We start from the raw sequence: 20,813 nt of genomic DNA, 5'->3' as shown, positions 1-20,813 counted from the left end.
TGGTGCTCTAAATTGCATAAGTCAAGTAGTTTAAGAATTAGAAAAAATTAAATGAAAAGATTAGAGTTTCTATCCTATGGAATATACACTCCCTCCCAGAAACTCCTCCCCCCATATACACTATATGGATTACACAGAACCAAACTGCAAATGCCGATAGACACACATATTCCTGGCTAGAAAAGATTGTCACTTATCTTTCTTGCTTTATTTAAAAGTATACCATAGGAAGAAATTTTCAAATTACTTTGATATTATTTTAGATTTAGTTTTATTAGCATTTATGAAATGCAACTGCTCTGATTAAAAGATCCCTTTGTATGCTGAATTTTGTAAAGAATAAAATTGCATTGTATTTGATATGAATGGTTTTAACCAGTTAATATAACAACAAAAAAGATATCCAAAATAGGAAATTTTTAAAAAGAATAATAAAAGTTGCATTGCATTGCATTTGATATAACATCTAGAAAAGGAAATTACTCAACCTCTCTCCCTCAGTTATTTAATTCTCTATGCCAATAAACACTTCCAGCACATTCCTTGTCCTAGACCTTTATAGAGACCATATGAAATCAGCTTACTCTCTTTATCAAAATCAGTGACACAATGTGATGAACATAGAAACCCATCTTTATTGCACATTTCTCTTATTCAGCACACAAAAAAAAGCACAGCTTTTCCACACACATGACATTTGAACTCCTTTTTACAATTTGGTCTCCATACCTGAAATCCACTATCTCTTCATCTTTGCTTCCTGGAATCCCTAGCTTCCTTTCAAAGCCTCCCTCAATGAATGTATCCTCCCTAAGGCCTATCCTCACCCCTTGCCCCAAGTTGCTAATACCCATTCCTGAAAAGATTAACTTTTATTCACTTTGATTTTTTTTTAATCTATATTTATTCATGTACATGTTGTCTTCTTTGAATGACTGTAAGCTCTTAAGGGCAAAAATGATTTTTTGGGTATTTTTTCTCCCCATTGGCTATATAAATATCATAAATAATTCTTGATTATACAACTGTGCCTCTTGCCCCACTGCAATAGTCCTTTCTTTTTCTGTTACAGAAATTCAGAAAGTGAATTTGAATGGCATAAACTCTAGTTGTACAACTAATTTGCTTCTTTAATGTTGTTTGGCTGATACTGACCTCCTATTTTTACTATTTCCTATTTTTCTCCAATTTTTGGTTTGTTTTTTTTTTTAAGTTTCCCACAATGGCAGAGCTATGCCCCTCACACCTAGAGCTGACAAGCTTAGATGAGGAGAACCTATGGGAGATAATGGAGAACCATCGATGTAAGATCGTCCATAATGTGTACCCCAATCGACTGACTCCTTACCTGCGACAGGCCAAGGTGCTAGATCAACTGGATGAGGAAGAAATTCTGCACAGCCCCAAGTTCACTAACAATGTCATGAGAGTAGGTGAGAATCTGGGACTGGGTTACCTCTTACAAGTCAAGTCAAACCCATAAGGATTTATTGTGTCTTTTGTACGCCTAGCATTGGGCTCTACAATTCAGGTCAGTCCATGTAATTATTATCATCCCAGGCCCATAATTGGAGCATCTGGACATGATGATGGAGAAGGGATGGAAAATTGTGAGCACAAGAATTCTGGGGACATGGCTTCTAGGAATTGGTAGCATATTTTGCTTTAGATTCAAGGTGGTTAAGACTACAAAAAGAGAAGCTGCCCATTTCTGCCTGAAAAAGTCTTCTATACAAATGCCCAAATTGGAGTATTTTAGCCTCTGCATACCTGGGTCAATAGCATAAACAGATAATGGTTCATTAGGAAGTGGTCATTATTTATTTTTGATAGGGACATTTAAGCATCTTGTAAACAGAATGTCTATATTCTTTCTTGCAAGGCCTTGTGTGGGTTTAATGTGACTATTACCATATTTTCCTTCCCATAAAATCTGAAGATACAGCTTTTAGCATTATTTAACATATATTTGCATGTTTATTAGCACAATTTTGCAGAAAGCCCAAATATATGCTGAATAAGATTAAGTAATAGAATCTACCGTGACTGGATCCAGGCCTGATGCTGAGAGTCACCTGCAGATCTGAAAAATTTCCATGGTCTTATAGTTTGAAGTGAAGATCAAAAAATAACAAAGCAAATGAGAAAATGTTGCAAACCTATTTCATCTAGACTAGAGGCTCATCTCTAGAGGGTTAGAAGGTCTTAAAATCTGACCTAGAACTCTCCCGTTAGTTAAAAAGAAATAGGGCTTTGAAAAGAATACAAGGTAAAGAAAAGAGGATTTGACTTGGAATCAGAGGTTCTGGGTTTGATTCTCAACTCTGCTGTACACATTACCTTTATGAATTTGGGAAAATCACTTAATCTCTCCCAGTTTCACTTTATTAATTTGTAAAATAAGTGAGGGATAGGATAGAGTAGACTATGTGATTCCTGGTCCCTTTCAGCACTTAAAACTATGATCCTAGGATTATTTCTTGAGGAATTTCAAAATATTGGTTGGGGATTAAGAAAGATTAATTCTTCTGTGTGATGTGGGAGAGCAAATGTGAATCTGACACAACTCAAAACCCAAGTATAAAAGTATAAGTAATTATTGTAAGAAAAGTAGCTATAAAATATTACCCCAAAACATCCTTACCGATATGCACACTGCCCAAGGGGAGAGTGAACACAGAGTATGCTGGGAATGAGGCGTACATGTAGGAAATACATTTGGTCAAGGCTCCTAATATCTGTGGTGCTGTAGGGCTGGGATGTTTTTTCGGTTCCTCTGGGGTCTTTGAGCTTCTCTTACTGAGTGTAATTACTCTGTTGGGCAGGACACTTTGCAGGGTTTCCTGAGTCTGCTTCTCTTTGCAGCTGAACTTTTAATTAAACTCCCCAATCTTTCTTGAATCCAACATAGTCAGCTCTCCTCTTTTGCCAGAGCTCATAGTCCTGTTTCCTGCAGGAAAGTTGCTTCTTTCTGTGTCTGTATCTTCATAGAAGGGATGTACTTCTGTTTCCTGCTGGATGCCTGATTGTCTCTAGAGCTTTTAGCAGATTTAAAAAAAACAAAAAACCCTTACCTTCTAGCTTAGAATCAATACTATGAATTGGTTCTAAGGCAGAAGAGTGGTAAAGGCTAGTCAATGGGGGTTAAGTGTTAAGTTAAGCCCTGGGTCACATAGCTAGGAATACTGAGGCAGATTTGAACCCAAAATCTTCTATCTCTAGACCTGGCTGTCAATCCACTGAGCCACTAACTGTCTCCAGGTTTTGCTTTTTAAAGATCTCCAGGGGAATGGCCAATCTTTTTATTAGTCACAGGCCAGCTATTCTCCCAAGTCAGAAAACACCTTCACACTTTGCAGAGGGATGACAGAACACACACCTTTTTATGCTTCATTAGCATTAATAGGTTAATAAAGTACAAAACAATGTGGTCACTTCTGTTCTTTGCTCCTTACTTTCTATGACTACATCAGCTGGCTGGAAACCAAGCTTTGGCCATTTCTTACACAGGAAAAATGAGCTTCCAGCGACTCCTAGATTGCAGTGTTCATTCACCTCAAGATTCTTCCACCCTCATGGAAGAATAAGTTTTCTTATTTTATTTATTGTGCAATGAGACTAGTCTATACTCCTAGCTATGAAATTGTCTTCCTGTTTCATTAGGATACTTGCTGGATGTGTTGAAGACACGAGGAAAAACTGGTGCCATCGCCTTTATGGAAAGCTTAAAGTTTCATAATCCTGACATTTACACCCTGATCACTGGACTGGAGCCTTCTGTTGACTCTGGCAGTTTCCGTGGTAAGATCTGGGGCTTTCTCAAAGATCATACATAAGGGGAACTTCCTAGGAATCTATTAGATGCAAGTTATATCCCTTATTTCAAAACATGAGAGTAGGAAAATACCTTCTCTGAAAGACCTATTCTATTAGTAAACCAACCTAAGTATCATAGATAGGATCATAGAATTAGAGCTGGAAAGAACCTCAGAGATCATCTATTCCAATTTACAAAATTTACATAGGAGGAAACTAAGGACCAGAGAGGTTAAATTACTTGTTTAAGGTCACCCAGGTAGTAAATTGCAGAGTTGGAATTCAAACACATGTTGTCTGATTCCAAACTGAATTTTGAAAGGCTAGAAGGCAGTGAAGTAGAGTGTGATGAACTTGAAGTCCAGAAGACCTGAGTCAAATGCAGCCTCAGATACTATGTGATGCTGAACAAGCCACTTAACTTCTGTCTGCCTTAGATGTGTCAACCGTAAAATGAAGATAAAAATAGAACCCACCTTCCAGAACTGTTGTAAGGTTCAAATGTAAAAATATGTATAAAGTGTTTGCAAAACTTAAGTCTCTATATAAACATTAAATTATTATTATGATCATTATTTCCATCATATGTCAGTTTTGTTTTTTTAAAATCAAGGAATTTGAACTTGCATTAATAGTTTTACCCCTTCTATCATAAATATTCTGGGAGTAAAGGAAGACACTTTCTGGTAAATTACCTTAATGGTAAGAGCATGGGAGAAAATCTTTGTTGTAGCAAGTTGGGCAACATTATCCTTTGCATACTTACTCTGTGCAGTACCCTCCACCAGGGACTTAGAAAAAAAAGGAGCTCAATCCTTGCTTTTGAGTTGGTTAACAAACCTCCCTACTCTACAGCCGTTGTGAGGAGAGGAACAACATGATCTCAGGCATTCAGGGACAATATTTAAGGGCTTGGGGGTGTGGGGGTGTTGGTGATCCTCCTGAAAAATGGCAAAAGAGATTACAAACACAATCTTACAATTTTGCAAATAGTCCCTTGATTCTTTTTCTCATGTAAGGCAGGTTTAATTTAAATGTAGTTAATAGAAAAGAAGTTTTGCTAATGTTTTTGTCCTTTAGCTAGCACAACAGTTGAGCCATTTAGATATTATTTCTCAGTTATCTTTGCTAATAAAGAGGAGCAAGGTCTAGATAATTATAAGTAGTGGATAGTACAAAAATCCTATATATTTTCCTTTGCAAAATATGTGTATGTATATATACACATACATAGAATGCATATGTTAGATTTATACTCATTAAGATAAGTATATGCTATTGCACAATCATAAAATATACTTCCTCATAACATTAATGTAATATATTTATATTACAATGAGTTTGCATTCTCTAAATGTGTACCTATTGATGACAGGTGGCAATGGCCTGAAAATGTGGTGTTTGTCAGGAGGAAACTAGCTTGAGACTGACATTTTGTCATAAATGATCCTTTGCATGAATAGTCTACAAATAAAGGATTATAATTATTTAATTAAACTTCACAGTTACAGGGTGTAGGCTGTCTCTTCTGAATTTTCTTGACATTTATAAAATTTAACACATATTTATTAAGCACCTGTAGTATGTAACACACTATGCTAAGCTCGGAGAAACAAAGATGAAAATCAATATCCTCCTTCAAGGAATATCCAATATTATAGTTAACATAGGACATACATACTCAAATATGTTTCAAGATAGAAATTGATGTAAAAGAAGTAAAGGAAGAGAATGGACAAAAATGCTGTAAGAAGTATTTGTCATGGAAAAAGTCCCACAACTTGCTAAAGGAAGAAACTTCAATTGATTGTGCACTTTATTGTTAGCCAATACACAAGCCACTTTCTACTAGTATGTATTTGCAACTGCCATTGGAAGAAGCATAGAGCACTTTTTTTCTTTCAAGGAAAGAACAGACATTTGCTTATTTGTTATTGGTGTCAAGGGCAAGGATCAGAGCCACTGTTTTTTGTTTTTTTCCCCTATCATGGCCATTCAAGTGGACTGGAATGAAGGTCAATTCAAATACAGAGAAATATCTGTTCAGTTTTTTTTTTTATTGAAACAGAGGCTGATTTCAAGAGAAAGTCCTTCATGTCAATAGGAGGGGAAATGAGGTCTCTTTTTGAGCCTCCATACTCCCTACTTTGAAATATTAACACTTTACTCAAAGACATGCATCCCTGATCGCTCTGTAAACATAGAATTAGCATATAGAGAGCAGGAGATAGGGGAGTAACTGGATGGTATTGACCAGCTCAAGGAAGCAAAGAGTTTTGGTAATGTCCTTTAAATATGGATCCACACATCATACCCCAAAGCAATGAGATACCTCTGTCTGGAGGACATTGAAGGCTTGTAGGATAAGGGGGAAAATAGAGATTAACACCTGGATGAAGTTGCAGACCTAGCACGAGATGTCTAAATCAGAGAATGGGATATGGCTTTTGTCTTTGGTTGTTATATGAGTTAGAGGGTAGAAGGCTCCTAAAGGAGGCCAATATGTCCGTTCTGGGATTGTAGAACAGAAGGCAGAGGTAATCAGACACCTTTGTAATATGGTGTGTGGATCCATTTCAAAGGTACATGTCTTATGACCTTAGATGATAAAATTATTGGTGATTTTATCAGGTGGATCTTGAGGTCCAGCAGGGATAAAGTCCTTCATTGATAGTCCTTCATGTAGACTTAGTCTCCTGGACCAGGGAGTGTCATGTATGGTTCAGGCAAAATTTTTGATAACTGCTAGTGAATAGACTTAATATACTTTATTAGTGCCTGACCATCATGGTCTCATCTGTTTATTGGAGATATGTTTGGAATGGGGTGACTGGAGGTCAAGGTGCCCTTCACAACAGATGCATCCTAGGCTCTGCTTTCTGTTTGCAGATTTTCTGATACACATTAGAGTGATAGAGAGAGCATCTGGCCACTTAAATCCAGCATTAGCACAAATCACACCTTTGCTGTCTTATTTTTAAGAATTCCATTTTGTCATTTTGCTCCTTGTAGACTCAGGATATAGTAGAAATGAAAATGCTGTTAGGACTTCAAAGCCTTGAAAATTTCCTCTGAAATTTGTCCTATACAATGAATGTCTCTGTCACTGCTGATAGAGACATAAGAAATAAAAAAATAAATTCTTTTAAAAATCTTTTAGTAGGGAGCAGCTGGGTAGTTCAGTGTATTGAGAGCCAGGCCTAGAGACGGGAGGTCCTAGGTTCAAATCTAGTCCTCAGACATTTCCCAGCTGTGTGAGCCTGAGCAAGTCACTTTATCCCCATTACCTACCCTTACCACTCTTCTGCCTTGGAGCCAATACACAATATTGACTCCAAGATAAGGTAAGGGTTTTAAAAAAATAAAAATAAAAATCTTTTAGTAATTTTAACAGTATAGTTTTCTTCCAATGGAAAGCTTCAATTCATTCTGGAAGAATCAAACATTTACAAGTAAATATTCAAAAGAATATAATTTTTAAAATATTCCTATGGTGGGAGATTAGCAGTTCCTGTCACTTTCATAGATTTCCCATGCATTATTTTACCTGACATACAGGGACAGTTCAAGCAATAATGTTGAATTTTGAAAAGAAACTTGAAGCAATTAACATCTTCTGTTTCAATCACAATCATTACCTCTTTGCTATAGCTAAGGAAAGTTTGGTTCTGAGGGGAAGAATGGAACAAAAGGAACGCTTGGATGTGCACATGTCCATAAGTCCTCTGAGCTGGTTCATGAACTAAGATCCACCTGCTGTTTTTCTTAATGGATTTCATACCTGTTAATAGCATCTTTGAGGTTACTAAATAGAAAACTGAGGCAGTTAGGTGGTGCAGTGCTTGACACAGTAAATGCTATATAACTATTAGCTTAAAAGACTAATTCTTTTAAGAAAGTTATTCTGCTCTTATATTTTCATCGTTGTAGATTTAGCCATACATAGTAAAATAGAAATTAATCATTAGGCTTTGGAAGTATTTCCTATAATAAAGGAATATACTGAATGAAGAGGAATTAAATTCAATTATAAAAATTTTTCCTTTCCCCTACAGCTCTGTTTAATCCAGGATAAAGGTCAGAAATCTTTCTGGAATAACCATTTGATGAATTATAGCTCCACATTATATAAGAGGTTCAATAACCAGGCCCATGAGCTAACAGATGGGAAGTGTTCCATTCAAAGATAAGCAGAACCATGGGGAAATGGGTTAGGGAATCTCACCACTGTCTTTGGGAAATGATCACCCCAAGCTTCCTAACAAGCTAAATCTACCTGGAATTGTGTTATCATCTGGATATGCAAATACTTGTACTCTTGTAGACTGCTGTTGGTATTTTTCTTTGCTTGGTGGATTGTCAATATATTAGAATAAATATCTATGCCAGCTTCAGAGTAAAATTATAGATTCTAAATTATCTATAAGTCCAAAATATTCTACCTCACACATCAAGTTGTATTGTTAGTAGAAATTGAATTGTTACTATGATAATGTTAATAGCACAAGATATTGAGCTTATTTTTTAGCTAAAGCAAACACATAATAATGTAACACTAACTTTTGCATTAAAAACATCTATTTTTTGTACCAACTAAATCCTTTTAAGATGGTCCAAAATGCTAGCTCCTTTCCTTCCAGTCTATTAGATCCCTTGCATGGGAAATCTATGAAAGTGACAGGAACTGCTAATATATATTTCTCATATATATGTATCCATACATATGTAGATAGAACTTTCCACTCATAATATATTTAAAACAAAGATCAATGAGAAATATTAGAAGTCATAAAGTTGAAATAATGACATTATGAGATTTTATAAAGATGATAGAGCTCATCAAAACCCAGAAAATGACTTCTTCTTGTTCTTTTTTTAAAAAATTCATATTTATTATGAATTTGACAAACACCAACAAATATGAGCATTTCCATATACAAAGAACAGAAAAGAGTATTGTATATGGCACAACAAATGTCTATTATATACACATTTTTTAACAAAGAATATGTCCGAATTAACATGGCATTTTCAACACAATGCTGCTTACCAGCATCCCTTGCATCTCTTCTTTTTTTTTATTATTTTTTTAAACCCTTAACTTCTGTGTATTGGCTCCTAGGTGGAAGAGTGGTAAGGGTGGGCAATGGGGGTCAAGTGACTTGCCCAGGGTCACACAGCTGGGAAGTGTCTGAGGCCAGATTTGAACCTAGGACCTCCCATCTCTAGGCCTGACTCTCAATCCACTGAGCTACCCAGCTGCCCCCATCTCTTCTATTTTTAAAAATTACTTGATGGTTTTTTCTTTCTTTTTTTCATATCAGCACCTCTATTCCCCATCCAACCCTTATTTCCATCTAACCCTTCCACTCCCCTCAAAACCATCCTTAATAACAGATAAAAAAAATAGTCAAGGAAAACAAATACAGACATTAGTCATTTAAAACTTCCTCATTTTGAACTTTCAATCACTTTTCTGCCAAGAGGTGAAGAGCATGAATTATCAGGAATAATGATTGGATGTTGCCTTAGAATTCTTAAATCTTTCACATTTGCTTTCCTTCACAATGTTGTAGTTATCATCTATGTTATTTTCAAGGTTCTGCTTAACTCATTCTGCATTACTTCAGAAAGGTCTTTCCAACTTTCTCTTAATCTGTCACCTTCATTTCTTATAGCATAATAGTATTCCATCACATTCACATTCCATAATTTGTTTAACCATTCCCCAAAAGTTCTCTTAGTTTCCAATTCTTTGCCACCACAAAAAGAACTGCTGTGAATATTTTTATATGCATGCATCTTTTTCCTTTATGTTTTTGGAGTATAGACCTAGCAGTGGCATTGCTGGGTTAAACAGTATATGCACAGTTTAATGGGTTTTGGGGCATAGTTCCAATGTACTGTCCAGAATGGCTGTATCAATTCATAGTTCTACCAGTAGTACAATAATGTGCCTCTTTTCCTTCAGCCATCCTAACATTTGTTATTCTCCTTATTTTTCAATTTTGCAAATGTGATGACTAGGAGGTGGAACCTCACAGTTGCTTTAATTTTCATTTCTCTAATCAGTAGTGATTTGGGACATTTTTCACAGGACTATTGATGAGTTGGATCCTTCCTCAGAAAACTGCTTGTTCATATTCTTTGATTATTTATCAACTGGGAAATGATTCATGTTCTTATAAATTTGAATTGTTTTTCTCCATATCTTAGAAATGACATCTTGGGGGGCAGCTGGGTAGCTCAGTGGATTGAGAGTCAGGCCTAGAGATGGGAGGTCCTAGGTTCGAATCCGGCCTCAGACACTTACCAGCTGTGTGACCCTGGGCAAGTCACTTGACCCCCATTGCCTACCCTTACCACTCTTCCACCAAGGAGCCAACACACAGAAGTTAATGGTTTAAAAAAAAAAAGAAATGACACCTTTATTAGAGACACTTTATGTAATTTCTCTTTTAATTTTAACTAGATTAGTTTTGTTTATGTAAAAGTATTTTAATTTTGTGTGATCAAAATTGTCATGAACTATTATTTATTAATTTTTAGTTTTACTCCTTAATCTCTTTTCCCCAACATTTCCCAGGCTATGAGTCAGTGCCTGGCATAAAATTTATATCACAATTCATACATTATATACTCTAAAAAAATCAAAGTAATAAATATAATTTAGTACTCATATAACAGCTTTGTTTTAAATATTTCTGAAAGTCGGGTCTTTGTTGAAGAAACTTCCTAATAAAATATAGATGAAGCTAGCATATGGCTTGGGTGAACAATCAGACTTAGCAATTTGAAGAGTAAAGATATTTGACAGAGTACAGACTGTATAACCTGCACAGAGTGACTTAACATTGTCTCTCTGACAGGACCCATCAGTAAACTGCAAAAAGTCTATTAGATCTGTCAAAGGGAGAAGTTTTTTAAAGTAATGAAGTTTTCATAGATCTATGCATTAATAGAAACACATTTGCATGAATGGGTGGTGACTGGAGTTTTCAGATTCTAGGCAACAAATCACTAAATTAATCATTTATATACTATGTAAACAACTTATTTACATTTTAATAAGTATTCCTAGATGTAATGAAATATCTTTGTATTCTCAAAGATGGCACTACCTAATAATATAATTATAGTGTTAATTAATACCTAACAAGTATATAGTATTTTAAGTTATGCAAAGCACTTTACAAATGTCTCATTTTACTCTCATATCAAACCTGAAGGAGAGATGCTATCATTATCCTCATTTTACAGATGAGGAAATGGTGTCACAGAAAAGTTAAGTGATTTCTCATTCAAGACTAGTAAAATCTAAGGTTAGATTTGAAAAGTCTTCCTTGCCAAAGACCATCTCAGGAATGGCCTCGTGGGTCGTTAGGCTGGGGCAAAAAGCACAGGATTACAGGAAGGCCTGTTCCAACTAAGAACTACTCAGACAGGGGTCCACAATTTATAGAGTAAATGACGTAGCTTTAAGAATTAGGTAATCTTCATACAGAAACTGATAGGTAATGATTCACAAGATTACTTCAGTGAATCCAGACAAAAGTTTTCTGTATGATCAATATGTCAATGTAATTGCCCAACTGGGTTCAGTAATTCACTGGGTGTCTCCCTAGCTAGCCTTCCAATTAAATTCTTGCCCTAGTGGTTTCTTGGTAGGACATCTGGTCACTTGAAGAGGAGAATGGGTTGGGTTCAAGCCAAGGGGAAAGGCTACATATCCTACTGCTTCTAAGTTAATGGCTGCCCAGAGGCCTTGCATTCTCACTACTTAGGGGCTACACTTCCTGACTCTAAAACCAATGCTCTATCTACTGTTTGACCTAGCTACCCAGCCAATTTGAATGAATTTGGGAATAAATTAATTATGTTTTAAATTAATTTATTTTTTAAACCCTTAATAAACATCAATTCCAAGGCAGAAGAGTAGTAAAGGCTAGGCAAATGGGGTTAAGTAACTTGTCACATATCTAGGAAATATTTGAGGCCGGATTTAAAACCAGAAGTTACCTTGATTTCTATCCACTGAGCCACCTAGCTGCCCCCAAATTAATTCTTAATAAGTGCTATAAATTAATATCTTTCCATCTAGTGGGAAGGGAGCAAAGGCCTTAAATATCTTTTGTATAGAGGGAAGTTGTCCAGTCAGAGAGGCCTATATCTATTTTGTGGATTAAATAAAGCAAAAAAAAAAAAATAAAAAAAACCCTACTGTCCTAAATTCAGATTACATGTTAGAATTTAAAAAACAAAACCAAAAGCCTTTATTGATGCTATAAGCCATAACAAGAAAAGGAGAGGTCAGTTTGCCCTAGAGAAAATCTCAATGAAGAAAGAATACTACTTCCCTACTAAAATATATATATATATATATAAAAGCAAGGCAAATTGCCAGATAATAAACCTATTACATATAAAGTAATAATATTACATAAAAGAAGATACAGTTCTCAGATAGTTTTTGGGACATCTTGATTCCTTTTTCATTGCTGTGATAAGATAACATTGTGATGAAAACATATCAAAGGATTAAGAAATTAGAAAAAGAGGAAAATACACAGACTGAGAGTATGTGTTTGCTAAATTTATACTCAAACAGAAGCAAAGTCTAAGATGGAGTTACTCAGATCCAAAGAGAACAAGGCCACTCTCTCTTTGCCTTCACTGCTAGACATGAAAACTTAAAAGCTTCAGAGATCTTTGATAATCTAAAATTTTAGAATATAAAATCATTTTTTCAATGACTATATTTAGAGCATCATGAATTTCCATAAGAACATAGTGATATTCATGATTTCAATTTATTTCTCAGTTTCAGATTCATGAAAGCTTCTAAAGCTTTCTTCCTTAAGGTTTTCTTAAATAATTTCCTATAGATAAAAAATAAGATTGCTGACTTCCCAAGCTCTCTTGTGTTTTTATTAAGACTGGATACTAAAACCAAAATAATACTAGAAATATCATATTACACACTAACATTTAGGAACTTCAGCATAAATGCTTGAAAGTTTTATTAATGTTTTAATATTGGAGGATACTGGTTCAAAGCAGTTTCCAGTATAATAATGGTTGTGAAACATAGGACTTTGCATACCTGAAAACTGAAGAAAGTTTCAAGCTAGATTGTGCATTTTATATAAATCACAATGATTAGATATGTAGCAATGTAAAGAAGTAATTTAAGAAGCTTCTAATAATAAATTTTAGGGGGCAGTAAAACAATAAAAGTGAATAGTAAGATATCCTTTTATTTTTTAAGGATCAGCTCTTACCATGCTGGTTGAAAATATTTAAATTACTTAATTTCTAATTTAACAATTTATAACAAAACCACAGAAATTTCATTTAATTTTTGTTTTCATTATAATTTGCAAATACATACTCAAAAGCTCATGCCTGGTTTTTTCCCCTTGTAGTATTATGAATTTGGCCTCATCTTATTTTCAGTTCAGTAAATCTCAGGAATGAGAGAAAGGTTTTTCCTTTTTTATTTCCCATTATCCCTTCTTTTTACTCTGACTAGCCATATCATCATGAAAAGAGTATGTTAAATTTCTCAAAATTGGACTTAAATACCTGACAGTTTAGAATCATAAAAACTTCCTTCTGAAAAGTTCATTATCAAACTGACTCAAACTAAATTTAACTACCAATCTTGCCACATAGAAAAAGACATTTTTATAATACTTTAAGTTTTTTTAAGTGCTTTGCAAATATTATTTCATTGTATCCTTCTGACAGCTCTTTGAGGTAGGTACTTTTATTATCTTCATTTTACAGAGGAGGCAACAGAGTCAGGCTAGGGTTAAGTGATTTGCATAGGATCACTTAGCTAGTGAATATCTAAAGTAGGGTTTGAATTTGAGTCTTCCTAACTCCAGGCCCAGCCTTCTATCCATTTCTCCTACTTCATAGATAAAAACAACAAAAATAAACATTTATTATGTTTATTATACCCTTTCACATTCAAAGAAAAACAAGATTGAAGGAAATATAGGTGTCTTTGGAAGCCCAAGTGTGCCATGCAAAGAGAACTCCCATTTTTCTTTTGTTTTAATTTAGCACTGCAGTTTGTAAGCATTTATGTTTTCTTTTATAAAGTGTTAAAATCAAATGTTCCTCCCTCAGGTTACTCTTATCATAGTATTTGTCCAAAAATCTTAAAATCTTGAGAGAATTACCAGTCATAAAGAGAGTAGAGATTCCTTAGAGGAAATTGTTTCTTAAATTAAGATCTGTCCCCATCACAGATCTTTGGGAAAATGAGGAAAGTCTCATTCAGGTTATCTGCTTTCACTCACAGCTCAGCCCATGGCAGTTAACTATTAAGGTAGCCTTCTGCCTTCAGGAAGGTCCTGCTAAGGTGGACATTAGGATTCACCTGCTCTTAGCTCACAGCCCACTTTCATGAAGAGAGACTTAGCCTAGAAAGGCTCTGGGAAGGTTGGAGTCAGAGTTCTGATAGATGGCTCATAAAACACATTAGGAGAAGGATATATTGACACAGAGGGGTATATCCATCTTTAGAAGGGATATCTTCTGAGTCATTAACATTAGACTAGGATGTTTCCATAGCAGGCAGCCTAGTGACTGATGGTTGCCCCCAGGGTTGAATCTATGGAAATGTAAGGGGGGGGGGGGGGGAGACAGGCCTAGAGACCAGAGGTCCTAGGTTCAAATCTGACCTCAGACACTTCTCACCTGTGTGACCCTGGGCAAGTCACTTGACCCCCATTGCCTATCCTTACCACTCTTCTGCCTTGGAACCAATACACAGTATTGATTCTAAGGCAGAAGGTAAGGGTTTAAAAAAAAAAAAAAAGAAAGAAATGTCAAGCCCTTCTGCAGATTCCCTTAAAAGAGACCTTCACACAGGCATGGAATAGGCAGATAACATAGGCCATCTCTTCCATAACAATCTGCACTTCTAAACCTGGCATTTATTTTGAATGTAGGTGATTTAAAACAGATTCTCTCTTCCACATTCCATTTCAAGGAACCGACCTGGACAGAATAGAGACAAACAGGATTCTAGTAAGGATTCAGCTGGCACAAAACACAACAGAACAGGATTCTGCCTCTGGGAAGTAGCCCATCCAAAATAGAAACAGCCCTGACCAGAATCAGGAAAAAGGATTCTTACTCACCTCTTAACACACACACACACACACACACACACACACACACACACACGAAGAAACAAATGGAAGGATCTAGATGCTTCAGAGAAGTGCTGAGCCTAAGACTTCTCACTTAGGTTGTACTATTGTGGAAAAAAATCCCCACAACTTTCAAAATGTAGAGAATAGGTCAGGTAAAGAAACTTTATCATTATTGAGCAGTGGTAGGAGGCACTGACAGTTTCAGTATCCCCTGTTGGCCTAGTGGGCTCTGATTACAAGCCATTTCCTACTCATGTTTATAAGTGTAAAATAAAAAAGAAAAATGGTGGGCAGTTAGGCAGGATTATAAACCTCTTGCAGCTGGTCTTGGAAACAAAACAAAGCAGTCTATCTTTCAAGGAGAGGATGGAAGCTTGATAATTTGTAATTGGCTTGGGAATGTGGAAAAGAGCAACTTTGCTGTTCTCTGTGGTGGGTCGTGAGAGTTGGACTGGGGTTGAAGTAAACCCAGATATGAGGAATTGTGTCTATTCATTCTATGCTGAAATGGAGTCTTGTTTCAAGATTGAATCACTCCTAGAAATAAAAGAGGGAGAGAGGATCTTTCTGTTGAGCCTGCCCACATTCCAATCCCCCATTCAATCTGGGATGGCAATGAAATGGGTCTTCACGATCACATTTAAACTTGCCCATCTCCATTGACTTGTCTGTTTTCTTCCGGATCACTGCAGAAAGTCTATCTGAGGGGGCAACTGGATGACTCAGTGGACTGAGAGCCAGGCCTAGAGACATGAGGTCCTAGGTTCAAATCTGGCCTCAGACACTTCCTAGCTGTGTGACCCTGGGCAAGTCACTTAACCCTCATTGCCTAGCCCTGTAACAAATAAAATTAATATAGAAGGATATATATAAAAAAAGATATTAGGGTTAAAAAAATTTTTTTAAGAGTCTATCTGACATACTGGAAGCCTTACTCAAGTTTTTTTCTTTCTTTCTTTTTTTTTTTTAAACCCTTACCTTCTGTCTTAGACTCAATAGTAAGTATTGATTCCAAGGCAGTAAGGGCTAGTCAGTTGAGGTTAAGTGACTTGCCTAGGGTCACAAAGCTAGCAAGTAGCTGAGGTCATATTTGAACTGGCATTCTATCCTCTAAGCAACTTAGCTGTTCCTGTCGAATTCTTTTAATAGCACCAGAATATCAACATAGAACTCAGGTTTTGCATCTGTTATCTTTTATACTTTGCAGTAAAATTTTTTTAAATTATTTTCTTTCTTTCATCTTTTGTGCTGTTTCTCCTGCATAATTCTTTGTAAGAAATATTAGATGAGAAAGATTACTTTTTACTTGAATTTCAGGTGTCAGATAACTAGTAGGCTTTTCATCAGTCAATTGGTATATAAGCTTTTATTTAGTTGGTTTTTAAATGTGATTGGAATCAATACTAAATATTGGTTCCAAGGTAGAAGAGCAGTAAGGGCTAGGCAGCTGGGGTGAAGTGACTTGCCCAGGGTCATACAGCTAGGACATATATGAGGCCACATTTCAGCTTGAGGAAGAAAACATTATAGATATCAAGATGGCAGTGGGTCCAGTGATCTGCTCCCTCTCTAGATGTATAGTCCAGTGATCACATGACACAGTGAATACTGGCAAAAATAACAACTGACATGGAGGGTGGTGGAATGGATGGTGGGATGGAGGATCAGAGAAGAGACAAGGAATCGAAGAGTTGAATTGAAGCCCTGAGTTTATGTAGGGGAGCAGCCAGAGATTAGATTGAAGAAGGAAGTAGGCATGGGTCAAATAATAAAGGGAATTTCAGTGAAATCCCAAAGTCCCATAGGAAGGACTCTTGCCCACTCAACAACTCTTCCCCTCAGGCCTCATTGATACTTCCACATTAACTGAGTGCCTAGCTAGTGCCATCAAGAGCCTACAACAGGAGCTGTCACAGGAAAAGCTAAGAAGCCATGTGCTGCAACAGCAATATCAAAAGCTAAAAGAGCAACTGCATAAACTGGAGGCCCAGAATAAGAGCCTAGGGGACATGGAAACTGAGCACAACCGCATGAAGAGAGAAGTCAGTGCCCAGTTCCATCAGGTGCTGAAGCTGAAGGATGAGATGTACAACTTGTCCATGCGTTACACCAGTGCTCTTCAGGACAAGGACCTAGCCATCACCCGCTGCCAGAGTCTGCAGGAGGAGGTAAGGAGTCTGGAATTCACACTAGCTATTGTCTTGTGATTTGTTGGTTTGTTTGCTTTTACAAAATGTTATTGTCGGGGGCAGCTGGGTAGCTCAGTGGATTGAGAGCCATGCCTAGAGACGGGAGGTCCTAGGTTCTAATCCGGCCTCAGACACTTCCCAGCTGTGTGACCCTGAGCAACTCACTTGACCCCCATTGCCTACCCTTACCACTCTTCCACCTATAAGTCAATACACAGAAGTTAAGGGTTTAAAATTAAAAAAAAAATAATAAAATGTTATTGTTCTTTCTTCTGGACCTCCATCAGCTAAGGATATGTTCATAAGCCATCTTCCTAGGGCATCAAGTCTCTAGAGACAAGTCATCAACATAGCCCAGAAAATTAAATGCTAGCCAGAGATATAATCAGCTTTCAATTTTCTGGGCAAATGGGGAGGAGAAAAGGAATGGAAAATACAAAATAATAGATGATGAAGGAAAGACATGATAAAAGGTTCAAGATATAGCCAGAATCACATATTTACCTACATAGTTAATCTGCTCTAGGACTTCTCTTCCCAAGTCTATCATCCAGCCTTTTGAATATCTGAATGCAGGACTTTTGCTTAAGGATACAGAGTAAGGAAGACCCAGTTTTTAGTTTCAAGAACCTTATTCCATATGACATTTCTAAAAGACTCATGGTGAAAAATGCTATCTTCCTCCAGAAGGACAACTGATGAATTCTGAGTGCAAATTGAAGCTTTTTTTTCATTTTATCCATCTTGTCACTCCACCCACCCAATATGACTAACATAGAAATATGTCTTTAAAATTTCTTGACATTTTCATGACTTCATAATTCCTTGCACAAGGTGACATATGACATTTATTGTAACAACACTGGCAACAATGCATAAGTGTGTAGAATGAATTGAGTTGTTCTCCAGGTCTTATGGATTTTGTGGACATTAATCTCAAATTCAATAGCATAATTTTTGTTTTTCACCCACAAAAAGCTAACAATACTTTGCCCTTGTCATGAGAGATTGAGATTATTCATTAATTGACGTCCCTTTTGAGATGTTCAAGATGGGAGGACTACTGAATTTTAAAACTCTCATTATTAAGAGAATAAACAATACAAATGATTTTTGGTACAATTAAAAAGCTATTTTTTTTCAAAGTTGAGTGGAAGGGTCTTCAGAATAGGCCATGTCTACAACCAATTACCTTCTTGTGGAGACTAAGGTTTTAATCTCTGTACTTCTCTGTCCTGGTCAGTTGTATCTAATGAAACAGGAGCTGCAGCGGGTCCAAATGACTTCCTCTTGTGAACGTGAGTCTAGAGAGAGGTCTCTGAAAATTAGTAATGACCTGGAACCAGAAGAGGGTGAACTCAGTCAGCTCAAGGAGGACACTGAGAAGCTTAATTCTCTGACCTTTAGCCAGGTGAGTAGACCCCAACCATTAGAGTTGGCCTGGTCAAATATTGTCATGATTAGCCTAGCTTGGCACATGGGGATATCTTGTGTAATGTCCCTACGTAGCACATGATGGAGAAGGTTGAAACTGCTATTTTTTACTTGGTCACATGAAAATGGTAGATTCAGTAGATTCCAACATCCTGGTCTTAATCTGTTTCCCTTTAACTATGAAAAATTGAACCTGAGTTGTTTGTTAGTTCTCTGTGTGTGTGTGTGTGTGTGTGTGTGTGTGTGTGTTGTGATTTCACTGATTCAGAGACTTGCTCTACTGAGGCAAATAGCAACCTACCTTCACAAGAGAAAAGCAAATGCATTGGAAAGAATACTAGCTCTGGAATCAGGAACTAGGTTTAAATGTTGTCCCTTGAGCTTACTATCTATACAAATCACTTAATAGCCCTGGATCTCTGTTTCCTCAACTATAAAATGTAGTTGAACTACAGAGTCTCTAAATTCCCTTCCAGTTATAGATTAATAATACTTTCTTAATAATATATATAACTATTCTATATATGTATATATTTATAGTAATTATTCAGTCATTTCATTTGTGTCCAACTCTTCATTTGGGGCTTTCTTGACAGAGAGATGGGAGTGGTTTGCTATTTCTTTTTCCAGCTTATGTGATAAATGATGAAACCGAGGCAAATAGCATTAAGTTGCTTGCCCAGGGTCATACAGCTAGTATGTGTCTGAGGCCAAATTTAAGCTCAGCTTTTCCTGACTCCTGGCACTTTATCCACTGTACCACCTAGCTGCCATATATATACCTCTATGTATAACCAAATTTATAATCTTAGAGAGTAATGAATGCTCAGAAGGACTAAATGACTTCTCCATGGTTACATAGCTTGTAAGTGTCACAGGTGAGATTTGAACTCACACTATTCCCTGCTCCCCCCCCAAAAAAAAAACTTTACCATTGCTTGTTTCCTTTTAAAATTTGGGTTATAAGCTTATGCTACTTTACATAACATTATTTCTTTTTCTGACCTGAATGAAATAATGACATTCTTAGTTCTTCACTGTAAGCAATATTCCCTGCTCCCTAGGGAAATTAATTTTGGGCAAGGCTGAGGGTCACTAGGCTGAGGGACTCCATGCTAACCTCTCAGTGTTCCAGGCAGAGAAGGACATTTTGGAACAAAATTTGGATGAGGCCCTGGATAGCAAGCAGGAGCTGGTGGATCGTATCCATTCCCTGAGGGAAAGAGCAGTCACTGCTGAGAAGGAGCGTAAGCAGGTAGCTGAGTCCTCTTTACTTTCTGTCACCTTTGCCCTCTCAGAAGACTTGTTCACGTTGGCAAGTATAGAAGCTGGACTTTCTGGGAAGTCAATCTGTTTACAACTACATGGAGGCCAATCAAATCTTTCTTGGACTGGGTTTGCTTACTTTTATTCAGTAACTTTAACTAGGAAGGGAAATTTCCTTCTTGATAAGAAAGGCTAGGGAGTAATTGGGGGTAGGGCATGAAAAGTTTTGTATTTTTAAGACTTTAGATAAACATGATGCAAATTTGTATATAAATTAACTACTCTGTGGAAATGTGTAAGCAAAGGAGAAGCCATTAACAACTGTTGGCATTTTAAAATTTAAATAATAATGCTGGTTAAGATTTCATTTTCACCTAACCTCCTCTATCTAACCCTATCCCCCACTCAGATCCCTGCTGATATCAATAACTAGTCTGTTCTTACTCTGGCTCAGTACTTGGAAGAAAAAGAGAAGACCTTCTTTCAGTTCCAAAAAATCAAGGTGGATTTTGAAATTTACAAAGAGAAGACCAATGCCCTGCAAAGCCAGGTGGTGGAACTGCAGAAAGAGCGAGACCAGGTATCCCCTGGGAAAGAAAGAAGATGCTTGTGTTGGAATCTATCAATTTTTAGCTCAGCTGGTTTCATTTCTAGGACTTGGATGGGTTAGAGAAAAATGTGGTTGCCTTACTGTTTTTCTCCAGGGGGGACATAGAGGTAGAGAGGCTATCTTCTTCAGTTCTAAAATTTGCCTCTCTAATCTTAGCTCCAGCTTGCTACTGATTTGGGAAAACTAATCAAGGAAACCAGTCACCAAGGAGGCATAGAACAGTTTCCCCTCAGCAAAAAAGAGGATCTTTTCCAGCTTCTTTTCCCATCAACCATAATTATACCCTAACTCCTCTGCCCTTTGTCCTTAATACTTTGTTCAGAATCT

At 36.7% G+C, this 20,813-nt stretch overlaps 1 protein-coding gene across 1 annotated transcript in view; it reads left to right on the top strand.

Annotated features, from left to right (window-relative positions):
* The first annotated feature begins 638 nt into the window (after positions 1 to 638).
* Positions 639 to 20,813, top strand: part of CARD14 (caspase recruitment domain family member 14) — a 40,855-nt gene continuing 20,680 nt past the window's right edge. The window contains exons 1-6 of the mRNA XM_044675170.1: positions 639 to 1,433; positions 3,664 to 3,801; positions 16,830 to 17,155; positions 18,420 to 18,587; positions 19,746 to 19,865; positions 20,331 to 20,456. Of these exons, the coding sequence (XP_044531105.1) occupies positions 1,223 to 1,433; positions 3,664 to 3,801; positions 16,830 to 17,155; positions 18,420 to 18,587; positions 19,746 to 19,865; positions 20,331 to 20,456 (1,089 nt within the window). The 5' untranslated portion in view covers positions 639 to 1,222. The remainder of the gene's footprint in view (positions 1,434 to 3,663; positions 3,802 to 16,829; positions 17,156 to 18,419; positions 18,588 to 19,745; positions 19,866 to 20,330; positions 20,457 to 20,813) is intronic.

The sequence above is a fragment of the Gracilinanus agilis genome, chromosome 4, assembly GCF_016433145.1.
Source record: "Gracilinanus agilis isolate LMUSP501 chromosome 4, AgileGrace, whole genome shotgun sequence".
Classification (NCBI taxonomy): domain Eukaryota; kingdom Metazoa; phylum Chordata; class Mammalia; order Didelphimorphia; family Didelphidae; genus Gracilinanus; species Gracilinanus agilis.
The sequence above is the reverse complement of the archived record's forward strand: the minus strand, read 5'-3'. Positions and strand labels throughout refer to the sequence as shown.